Raw genomic sequence first — 12,441 nt, forward strand, 5'->3', positions numbered from 1 at the left:
ATGTACCTTTTAGCTCTCCATTAATGTTTTAAAATCAAATCCTATCAGCCCTTCCTTAAAAAAAAAAAAAAAAAGGAAATGAAGCTTTCCTTAAGAGTAATATCTTAAAAGATCCAAATTTCAACTAGAGAGGACTTGTTTAAGAAAACAATAATTAGATTCTTTCCAATTCTTTGAAAGAGTCTTCTTTTTCTTTATCTATATGAGTGCCTACCTGAATTATGGGCACAATGTAGGCACTTAATAATGTTCAATTAATTAATGAATGCAAAATACTCTCCTTTTCTTCACCTGAAAATTTGGATTTTCTTTTCTTTCCTTTTTCTTCCGCTTGTCTTCTTTCCTCACCTTATTTTTCTACAGGAGAAAAGACAAAAAATTTGATGACATTGAGAAGAAGGGGGAGAGAAGAGACCATAAGGGAAAGAACAAGTTTTCCTACAGTATACATGAATAACAGGTCTTAATTCTCCTACTTCTTGGAATCTGGAGATATATAATATAGGGAAATGTCTAAAAAAGGCAGCCAAGTAGAAAGGTACATTTTTTCTCTTTCTGGATACATATTAATCACTTCTATGAATTAAAATTGGGATGATGTTTAATCAAGGGAAAGCTACCACAGCCATTCTTTTTTAAAATATAAAAGCACACAAAATAGGCCATTTATAAAAAAGATTCTTTATCCTGGGAAAACATCACTGTTTACTTGAGAAGAATGATATATTATATGGTGATATATAGGGATTTAGTCTTATAATCTGAAATGGTTATTTACTAAAAACAATTATTTTAATAAATGAACTGGGTAGCAGGTGAAATGCAGACATATACAACCTGTTATTACAAACATAGTCTTGATATACTAAATTTGTAAATCCTGCTGAGTCAAACCTGAATGCACTGAAACAAATGCTTTAGAAGAACAGTGAAAACTGTTTTTTTAGGGCTGTCTCAATTGAAAGCAAATATTCAGGTTAAGACACACATTAACAGAAAATATCAAAATCTTTTTTACCCTTTCCAGGGAAAGGTCTATTTTACAACATATGCATGTGCACATGCATACACACATACACACACACACACGCATGCTCATGCATCCACACACATATAAATTCTTCACCACATATTTTCTCCTCTGTGTAGAGCTCCACAGGTCTGGATCAGGTGAGACAGCTCAAACAGTCCCAGGGCGAAGATCATGGAACCATGTAGAACTAGGTCAATATGCTTTGAAGTGTAGATGTTGGATTTTAGCAAGAAGCACTTAACTTGTTCCAGAAGTCGAAAATGTGTTGTAAAACAACTGTTGATTATGTAACATAAAACTGACACTAAAAACTTCTGCAAGATCTTTTATATTACATTGTAGATTAAAAACTGTAGTAAGTGTTTCAGATATTTAAATGAGCACCAAACACTACAAAGTGTAACCAACATGGTTCTATTAAAAACTATCTTCAACCATGGCATTCAAGGACAGCAATACAATATTTTCTTCACAAAGTAACTAATATAAAAATCTGAAAATGCCATAAATTCATTTATGAGCTACTATTCTCATATAGGTATGTAATCAGAACATACTTTCTATTAACAACTTCCTGAGGTATTTTTGGTGGTTTAATTTTATTGTACTGTTGGATGCATTATCTCTGATCATCCTTTCCTAAAATGATTTTTAAAAGACCTGCAAAATATTTTATTGCGTAGGACACTATTAGTGACACAAAGAGTGGAAACTGCAAATATGTGGCAATGGAACAAGTCTTACAAATATTGCATTTTAAGAATCTGTTACATACATTTTTTACAGTTTGTCTCCTTTAAAAAACTGAAGTTACAGCTAAGAGTCAACAAAGTACAGTAAAGCATTTCAGGAATGTTAGAAATTATACTCTAAGATGAATGATACAAAGGAAAAAAGCCATAATTCTTGCCGGCTATATATTGTATTGCCTTCAAAAGCAACTGTACATGTTGTAATCAGTTCATAGCGTAAATATTTCTACTAATCTGTTTTGGGAGAGCAAATGTCTTTCAAGGTTTCAAGTTCCTCTATAAGCTTCTTGTTCTGAACTTCCAGCACTGCAACACGACTCTCCAGACATTTTACATATTCTTTCTTTCGACGTCGACATTCTTTAGCAGCTTCCCTGCAAAAAGCAGAAGCAAAAAGGGCAAACAAAAAACCATTTGCATGCTATTGGCAAACAGATTGAAGAAAGCTTGGTATAACTGTGTGATCATGGTTGCATTCCAAATTTTGGAACAACACTCCCAATTCAGTTTCAAATACTAAGCCAAACTGGATTCCCAAGGGTCACAAGTGTCCCTTCCACAAGTCCACCTGGCAATTTGTAGAATTGCTGCATCTCATGCCTTGATTAGAGTTCACAGTAAACAAGGTCCAAGTCAAAGACAGTTACTCTGCTTTATGGCAATAAAGATCTTTGAGGGCCTTGAGTTCCTCAATGAGAGTCTTGTTTTGGTTTTCAAGAACAGCCACACGATTTTCAAGACATTTGACATACTCCTTCTTCTTCCTGCGACACTCCCGAGCAGCTTCCCTGGAACCAACACAAGGCAAATGACTACAGGAACAACTCCCAGCACAACAAAGAATGGCTCAATGAACTGTTCTGCCCCCCAGATCAACAGCCACTCAAACCTGGTGCTGATTCATACAAAACCGTACAACAATTACAACCAAGCACATGCCTTTTATAAATGACTGTAATGCAACAAACAACTACATTCAATTTGCCCAGAATCTGTGTCAAAACTGGGTTTTCATAGGACATATGGTTCCATAATCACAGTGATCAGATCAATGAATTGCTTTTCCTTCACACAAAACAATAAGACCACATTGCCAACTGCATTTCTATATGTGACATTTATATTTCCTTTCAATTCTCCTGATTATTATTATCTACCAGGAAACTCATAATTCTATCATCCTGAATTGAATTTTACTTAATCAAAAATGCTTAGAAAAATTAATCTTCAGAAAACCTTAATATTAAGAACCATTGATGGAGGTTTTTGTCTTCATACTAAAATCTAAGCAAAACAAGACAGATTCAACTGCCTTTATCAAAAGATAAGTTTTTCAGCGGCAAAAGACAACATATATAAAACAAGTCACAAAAATGCATTTTTTTTCACTTCAGGCCCTATTGAAAGGGCACTATTCCTGAAAATAAAGAGAAATACGGAATGCACAGGATTTAACACAGGGCTCATCACCCTAGGCAATTTAAACACAAGACAGGCAGAAGAGCAAAACAACACAGAAATATGAGAGGAAAGCTGCCAAAATAACTCACACGGGAAGGTCAAAACTTTTTTCTACGATGACATGCATTTAACATCCATTATACTTCATTAAAAGCACCAGAGGCATCCATGAAGAAAAGCAGCCAAAGCAACAAAACAAATAAAAAGGAATAAGTGAGATTAAATTGGTTATTTTCACACACAATGGCCACCAAAAAGTAAAGAATACAACCAAAATTCCCCTTTTTTGGGGGGATAGATTTCAGGGGAAGCAAATGTTACACTTAACTCTTTGCAGTATAAACCTTATGACAGCAAATTTTTCTGAAATATTACTCTTCTTCCTTTGCAAATCTAACATGTAACAAAATTGTATCATCTTAGAATAACCTTGATTTGAGGCAAAGCTGTTACAATACTCATTCAATCCATCTTAAAAGGACAACTTTGAAGCTATTTTTATTTCATAAACAATATCTGGATAATTGTGCTAAATGTATATAAGCTGTTTAACAACAGTTAAAACTACTTCCAAAGTTGAGTTTAATGTAAATGTATCCCAAAATATAATCCTTTAGAGATCTAATTTAAATACTAATTGGTGAATTATTTCTATTTCAGGTAGTAGACAATTTCTCCAGAGGAATGAGCAGTTAGTACCCTCAATGAAGCTCACACCCAAGAGCAGTGCCTATTTTCTAGCTAAAAACAATAAAAGCCCTATGTCAAAAGTTTTCAATCTTCTCAACTGATTAGAATAAATAAGACAAAATTGGATTTGCCTAATAAAAGATACTGATTAATGTAATTGATACACATTGCTAATTAAAAAAAACAAGCTTATTCATACATTTGTCAGTTTTAAAAAATTTTCCAACTATCACCACCACTAGACTGAAATTACCTCAAGAAAGTCAAAAGTTCTCATAGTACAATTATTTCAACATTTACTGATCTGAAATAAAATTAATTTAATAAACTCTTAACAAAGTTTTGTAGGTTTCCAAAAACAATTGCTATTTCCTTTTTTTTCTTGAATATATTTTTGTAATCCTATATTTTGGAGACTCAGAATTTCCAAAGCATAAAACTTAAATGATCTCACCAGTAGATAGTACATATCTAAACAATGCTTAGATAGGGAAAACACCTGCTATGCCTATTTATAGCTGGCTCAGTTTTCATGTACTGTTATGTCTACATATCTCTCTGAACCTTTGCTCTCTGCCTCCTCTTATTCAAAGAGACATACATGGCAAGTAAACAAGGAGGAGAATACTGGAAGAAATAAAAAACTGCCCTTAGTTTAATAGAAAAGTGGATGTGTGAAAAAACTGTTGATGGGAAAATTACAGGGATTGGGGTGGTGAGGGGAGCAAAAAGGGAAAAAAAGGGAAAAAGTTCTGAAAAGCTCTTAGATTTGGATCAAGAAGTACAAGTCTATCATATGGAAAGGTTTATGTATGATATACACATGTCTTACATGTATGTACTCTACACAGTTCATAAAGATGGGACCTGATGAAAGCAATCTTTTCAAGACCATAGATGTCATTTAAAGGGACTTAACAGAAGAACAAAATGAGGCCTCAAGAAGTTGGATTACTTGTCCCGTGTTGTACAAGCAATATGTAGCAGTTCTTATATTTGAACCCAAGTCTTCTGGTTCCAAATCCTGATCATTTCTATTGTGCCATGCTAACTGAAGTCAATCAGTCTTATTACATTGTAGATAAGATAAGCATAAGTGCAAATCTGCTTAGATGAGAGGATTTCAAGAATACTGACTAGAGAAGACTTCATTAAAAATGCCTCTTCCTCTAGCCTCACAGATACTTATGATTCCCTAATTAAATTTTGTTCCTACCTAAATTGCAGATATTTCTAGGAGCATTAGATATTAAACTTTATCGTTCATTTAGTCTTTAATATGATTGATCTTTGTCTTGTGATCACAGCATGAAATACAGTGCTTGATATATATAGGTACTTATTAAATAAATGCTTTATGACTGACTCATTTATCTGACACCTCAGTAAAACCTCAAGAATCAATGAAGATATAAACAAACTGACCTTTGAGGTAACCCCCCCAAAAAAATTAAAGACCCCCTCATCTTTCAAGTTCACAAGCATCCAAGGCAAATAAATAAAAGAGATTTCTCCCAAACAGTTTTAGTTAGTAAGATAGGACAATGACCTAAATGTTCCTAATAGGAACTTATTATTGCCCGAAGTTCTTTTCATTTACTGTTGTAAATAACATTTACAAAGCATTCAGGGTGCTAAAAACAAAGGTATAAAGTGCTCAGCAATAAATAAATAAAGAGCTTCCTAATTCTTCAGGGCAGCTAGGTGGTACAATGGGTAGAACACAGAATTCAAATCCAGCCTCAGACCCTTCCTAACTACATGATTCTGGGCGCAAGTCAATTAACTCTGAGTGCCTCAGTTTCCTCATGTGTAAAAGGAGCTGCAAAAGGAAACGGCAAACCTCTTCAGTATCTTTGCCAAGAAGACCTCCAAAAGGATCATGGAGAGTCAGACACAATAGATACACAACTCAGCCATCACAAAGTCCCTCCTTATTCCTAGCATGTACTATAAGATTAGGAGACAAAAGAGAGAGGTCTGTGGTGCAGGGAGCAGTGCAGAGAGACCTAGCTGGAGCTGGCTCATGCTCATTCTCTTCCTATCCTAGTATTCCTTCTCTGTCAAAAGCAGAGCAACCAGTACATTTTTTGGCTGCAGATATCCCCATTTTGAAGGGAGTCTTAAAAGCTGTCATAAGCCAATGAGCTTGACTTCGATTTCTAGCAAAATTATAGAACACATTCTCAAAAGAAAAGTGAATGAAGATAGAAAAAAAAGGAGCAGAAAACACAATCAGCACAGTTTCTTGTCAGTGGCCATGCTGACATGGCTGACATGACTAAGTCCCTTCCCTTTGGTGACAAGGTTATTAGACTGGAAGATCAGGGAATTGGCTGTTATTAGAGTCTGTCGAGATTTTAAAAGAGAATTTAGTCAAGTCTCTCACGTGGTTCAATTCAAGACCCAAAGAACAACAGGTCAACAGTTTGCTCAATTTCATCTTTGAAGGAGATTTCCAATGGAGTGCCCCAGAGAGCAGTGCTTTGGTCCTAAGTTTAACATCTTTTTAAAATTGTTAGGATAAAGGCAGGGTCAGCATGCTTATCAAATTTGCAGATAACAAAAGGCTGGGAGAGCAATCTGATTTCAAAAAGATATTAAAATATTAGAACAGTGGTCTAAATAGTATAAGATGAAATGTAATTTAACAGGAATAAATGTAAAGTTGTAAACTTAGGTAAAGGAAAGCATCTGAAAAAAAAATCTGGGAATTATAAGTCACCACTGTGATATCAACAAGACAGTCAAGATGTTGGAATAAGGAAATGACACTGCTTTCAAATATCACTTTAGAACCTACTTTTACTACCAAATTTAATGAAGAAAATTGCTATGATAAAGAGGATTCAAGGGAATAACCAAGATCTAGAAGAATGTTTTCATGCCACTTTAGCTATTTTCAAGTATCTGATGTGTAATCACACAGAAGAGGGATTAGATTTTCTCTGCCTGGTCTTAGAAAACAGAACTGGGAACAATAGATATAAAATTGCAGAGACACAAAATTTAGGTTTGAGGTAAGGAAGAATGCTAACTAGTTCATTCAAAAATTGAGACAGAATAGGGTAAATCAGGAAGAAGGGATTCATTTGCATGACAGAATGAGATATAAGTTCATGTGTATATTTAAATCTTATCCATTATCTATGGATAAGAACATAGTATTGTGATATCTCTTTCATATTTTGTGTAAGCCATTAGATAGCAAATGAACATTCTTTTTTCATTATTAGCACCTAGCTAAATATTTTTAACATTATAGGTTTACAAAAGTCTTGTAATCAAAACATTTTCTAACATGCGCATCAAATGAACCATGCTATTAATATTTTCCAGGATTCTGACAATGCTATTTAAAACTCAACCAATAAGCATTTATATTAAGCATCTTTCATGTGCCAGGCACAGTGCTAGATGCTGGGGATACAAAGAGGAAAAAATGAAATGTTTTCTGCCATCAAGAAGCTTACATTTTATCCAACAAGGAAACATCTATATAAATGAATGTATAAAGAATATATTCAAAAGAAACAAGACAATTTTGTGAGGGAGAGCACTCAGAAATCTGAGAGGAAATCTGGAAAGATTTCAGGAACATCTGAATTCATTTAAAAAGATGATAATGAAGTAATAAGATAATAAAGGCCCACATTTTTATAGATCTTCAAATTTTGAAATATTTCATTTGTATTCTTATCCAAAATGATGCGATACAATAATACAACACAACAACAAAGATTTGTGTTATTATGAACAGATAAGGAAACTGGTTCAGAAAGAAATGAGTATATTGCACGGGTCATATAATTGATAATTATCTGTATTGGTTTTAAGGGAACAAGAGCTTCTAAGAAGAAAAACTAAAGGGGACTACATTTCAGGCATGAGATACTGTCAGTAGAAAGGCACAAAGAAAGGAGATATGCCAAGAACAGCGAGAGAAATTCTATTTTAGATAGGTTTAATTTATGGGACATTCAGTTTGATATAGCCAAATGGTAGTTGGTGATGAAACCAGAACTCAGGAAGACAATGTAAATACTGGATACACAGATTTAGTAGACTTCTGCATAGAAATGGTTTAAATTCAGGACTGAATGAGGTTATCATGAAAAACTGAATACAAAAAAAGGAAAGAACTAGGGTAGAGCTTTGGGGCTCCTTTCAAGAACATGGACTAGAGCTTGGAGAGGAAAGAGTACAGGCATAAGAAAACAGTCATGAAAACAAGAGTATGTAAGAGAGGGCAACCAACAGTATTTAATGCAGCAAATATCAAGTGAGAAAAGGCTATTAGATTTGGCAATTAAGAGATTATCTCTAATTTTAGAGAAAGCCCTTTCAACTGAATAATGAAGTTAAAAGCCAAATACTAGGGTTTACAAAGTACTGAGGGAAGAGGAAGAGGGAAATGAGTGAAAAGAGTCATTTCCATAAGTAGTTACTAAAGGAAAGGGAGAGATAGGATGAAGGCTGATAAGCATGTCAGGATTTTTTAAGATTTTTAAGAATGGGGGAAATCTACATAAGAAGAAAACTAGTACAGTTTAATATCAGGTCTTTCACAAAGTAACTGTGACTTCTGACTGATGCTTATTCAAATCTTTAGACTTTTTAATGTGTTCAAATAATGGATCCCATAGAACTAGAAAGACATTAAGATTCTGGTGGGCAGGTATCATTTCCCTAAATCTGAGTTTCCCAATGTGGTAATATTTGTTCTAACATGAAAATAATAAAAATATCAAACATATTAATTAGGGCTGCTTCTTGGGCAATAATAATTACCACCAACAAAATGTAGGTGAAAATTTTTTATCATCTCATGTCTTTATATCTATTACCCCTATAAATCCAAAAGGAGTGTGACAAAAAATTTAAGCTCTGCTAGTATACTTTCAAATGTTATTTAAGTGTCTCTGAGAATTTCTAGGCTAACTAAATCTATGTTTATAGCTAAAGTGCTAATTAGAATAACCAAAGCCACAAGCCACCTTTTAAGCTCACAGGTGCTCAGAATAAACAAATGTCAGTACTGAAAATGGTTGGGGAAATCCTTTGACCAGCACCAAAATATGATAAAAATTGTCCAAAAGGTTCCTGGGTTGTTATTTTGATTCTGCAAGGGAATCTTCTCACCCTACCATTATGTTAAAAAAAAAATAACTCATAAAAAAATTTTAAAATAGAAAAGAATGAACAAGCCATATTTAACAAATAGGCTTTTCAAATGTCTCAAACTGAGAAAATATTTTCCCACATAAATGCATTGATGCTAGAAATAAATAATATATGTTTACATTACACTGACAATAATAATATTACACTTTCATGTTCTTTTGAAAAATGTTCCTTTTAAGACATGTGAAAATAATTACTGCTAACAATTATGGAGCACTTCAAGGTTTGCAAGGTGCTTTAAAAGTATATTAGCTCAGGGCAGGTAGATAGTGCAGTGGATGGAGCACTGTCTCTGAAGTCAGGGGGACCAGAATTCAAATATAGCTTCAGACATTTAACACTTACTAGCTGTATGACCCCAGGCTAGTAACACAACCCAACTGCCTCACTTAAAATAAACGAACAAACAAATAAATAAATAAAAGAAACATTAAAAAAAAGTACATTGACTCATTTGATCATCTCCCTCCTTCCTTTATAGAGACAGGATGAGTATGAAACAAACTACAGATACTGACTGAATGTGTTAATATATTTTTGCTTAACTACATTACTTTTCCCCTTTTTTTCCCCAAGGGATGACTCTCTGAGAATGTAGAAATACATATGTGGAAATCAAGTGACATAAAAATAAACTATATTCATTAAATCTTTAAAATAAAATGTTTTGTTAAGAAAACTTTTTATCAATTGTCACGAGGGGGGGAAAACGATGTGATTGTGAAAGCAGTAACTGAACACCATATCACACCATCCTTAGCAACAGGCAGAAATGCACCTCCTGTTGATGGAATAATTTTGACAATTGAGAACTCTGAATATAGGCCAATCTGATTTTCATTGAATTGGGGAATAAAGATTTATATAAATATCATAGAACACTTACTGTAGTAATTTATTAAAAAAAAAAAAAAACCCAACTATTTTAAAACAAAGAAGAAAACTCCTAACAGACAAGTTTTAGCAAAGTTTCTATCAGAGAAAATTTTGCTTTTTTCAATGAATTTTCAAATTTTCAATGAAACCTCTTACCTATTTTTCATAAGCCTTAATTCTCGTTTGCGGGTTGCCTCTTCCGCTAGTTGCTGTGGACTATGCAAACTTCCTGGAGAGGCCGCCATTACGACTCCCTGTGGCAAAGCAGTAGTAGGAGTTCTGATCTGGTAGGTTGGCATGTCACCAGTAGCTGCTGCAATAAAGTAAAACATTATAAATTTTATATAAACAACTCACAATTTCAAATTTCACAAAAAAAAAAAAAAAAAAAAAAGACCTCAAATGAAATGAATGGAAACATGAGATCTTGTTTTACAAGTTATAAGGGGCTTTTATTAATTCAAAGATAGCTTTGTCAAAAATTATGTAAGATATGCTTTATGAAATGAAAATTAAGATAGTTAATCCATCTGCCATGCAACCTTAGCATTATACAGTACCTTTTCTATTCTCCATAATGCTTTGACCATTCCCTGAAGTTTTAAGACTTACAAAATTATTACTATTTTAGTACTGAAAAACACTAACTAGAAAGCTAACCAGAATCTTCCATTAATAAACAAGAATCTCACACGTCATATTTTAGAAAAGAAACAAATAGTTCATACCAGAGGTTTAACATCTCTGTATGTATGTATGTGTGTATATATGTATCTTTATAAGCATTGGTATATGATCATATGTACATAAATAAAATAGCTTCATGTAGACTTTCTGGAACTCATTTGTTCATTTAAAAAATGTTATTGGACCACTGGATCTCTAAGATTTCTTCTAGTCTTAAATTCTGTGGATCTAACTCAAGTTTCCAATAAATTCATCAGCTATAGCTAAAGCATTCAATTACTCAGTAAGTATTTAATGAATAAATGAATAAGTTAAAGAATTAATAAAAGCTTTGGGTTTAATGAAACTTCATGAATCACTACCCTGGGGTAAAAAAACTTGGCATAATCAAAAATATGAATTGTGTTCAAGATAAAATGTATGCTAATACATTTCAGATACCAATTCAAAACAGGTTAAAATACTTTTCTGCTTTTCAGTTAATCTTCCAAAATTCAACAATGTACAACATGTACATACCCATCTACTCTTCAGTTAACTAAGCTTTTACTGTATTCTAAAGAGAGCACTGAGTTAATGCATCTCCTTCAGAGCCAGATATAGTATCAGAAATTGAGTGAGGCACTAGAACAATTTAGTTTAGCACACTTTAAATAGGGGAAAAAAAAATTCATCTGCACATGGTTTTTTTAAAAAAATATACTCTTATAGGTTTTTTCTTGGAATCTTAAAATTTTCAAGATGAATTAAACTTTACATACTTATTTCAAGTTTTCATGTTATTACAGATGAAATTTGAGAATGAATTCTTTTCATTGTAAAAGGTGCTATATATAAATAATATATACAACATTTGTCTAATTAATAGATAATTCTAGATGGCAGATTATTGACAATTGCCAACTTAATTTTTGTAGGTGTTATCAACATACATTATCACAATACCCTTCAGTCTCCATGTTACTATTGTTAGACCCTAGTCCACAAAATATATTCTCATTTAGATGTTTCTCAGGAACATTTATCTTTTTAACAAAGATGACTCCTAAAGAATCTAGCATATAATTTCACATAAAATTGTCTGTCAAAAAATACCAACTGGTGGCTCCCATAAGGAGAATATTTTGATCAAGATTAGGAAATCATTTAAGAAGGAACCAAGGGCTGAGGATCACAGGCAATATGCATTGATTAAAGTACCTACTATGTGCCAGGCACTGTGCTAGGTGCTAGGAATACAAAGAGTGAAACATTCCTTACTCTCATGAAGCTTACATTCTAAAAGAAAACCTTTATTTTAAGGAGATTCAGATAATTCGATTCTTTAAGTAAATCAAAGAATTAGAATGCTACTGCTGAAAAACTAATCATCATTTTCAATTCTTTCATTTTATGCAGGAAAATTACAGGCCAAGAATGAATGAGTGATTTGCCCAATATTCTATCATGTTGGTACAGACTCTGTACCAATTGTACTGCTGTACTGATTCCAAATTTAGTTACTCTTTTCACTACACCACATAAGTGTACATACAACTAAGGTTTTCATTATTCATCTTCACTTTGCAATATTTGAAATTATTTCTTTTTGTATTATAAAACACAGTTCGAAGAAGTAATCTTCAAGTATACTCTTGTCTTCACTGAAAATATTCATACCTTTCACTACCACCCAGTGAGAAGTTGCTTAGCTATGTAAATAAACCAAATCAATATAGTATTTCTATGCCCTTACAAGACCAATATCTGCCATTTCAA

At 33.1% G+C, this 12,441-nt stretch overlaps 1 protein-coding gene across 27 annotated transcripts in view; it reads right to left on the minus strand.

Moving 5' to 3' along the window:
• Window positions 1-1,126: 1,126 nt before the first annotated feature.
• Window positions 1,127-12,441, minus strand: part of CREM (cAMP responsive element modulator) — a 74,580-nt gene continuing 63,265 nt past the window's right edge. For 16 of the 27 annotated variants that reach the window (XM_031939661.1, XM_031939664.1, XM_031939673.1 and 13 more), the window contains 2 exons: window positions 10,153-10,309; window positions 1,127-2,573 (listed from right to left, as the gene is read on the minus strand). In XM_031939661.1, the coding sequence (XP_031795521.1) occupies window positions 2,429-2,573; window positions 10,153-10,309 (302 nt within the window). In that variant the 3' untranslated portion in view covers window positions 1,127-2,428. Of the gene's footprint in view, window positions 2,574-3,335; window positions 3,389-10,152; window positions 10,310-12,441 lie in introns of all 27 variants that reach the window. The other 11 variants (XM_031939674.1, XM_031939668.1, XM_031939671.1 and 8 more) reach the window with 4 other exon arrangements.

Source organism: Sarcophilus harrisii, chromosome 5 (assembly GCF_902635505.1).
Source record: "Sarcophilus harrisii chromosome 5, mSarHar1.11, whole genome shotgun sequence".
In the NCBI taxonomy this organism is placed as follows: domain Eukaryota; kingdom Metazoa; phylum Chordata; class Mammalia; order Dasyuromorphia; family Dasyuridae; genus Sarcophilus; species Sarcophilus harrisii.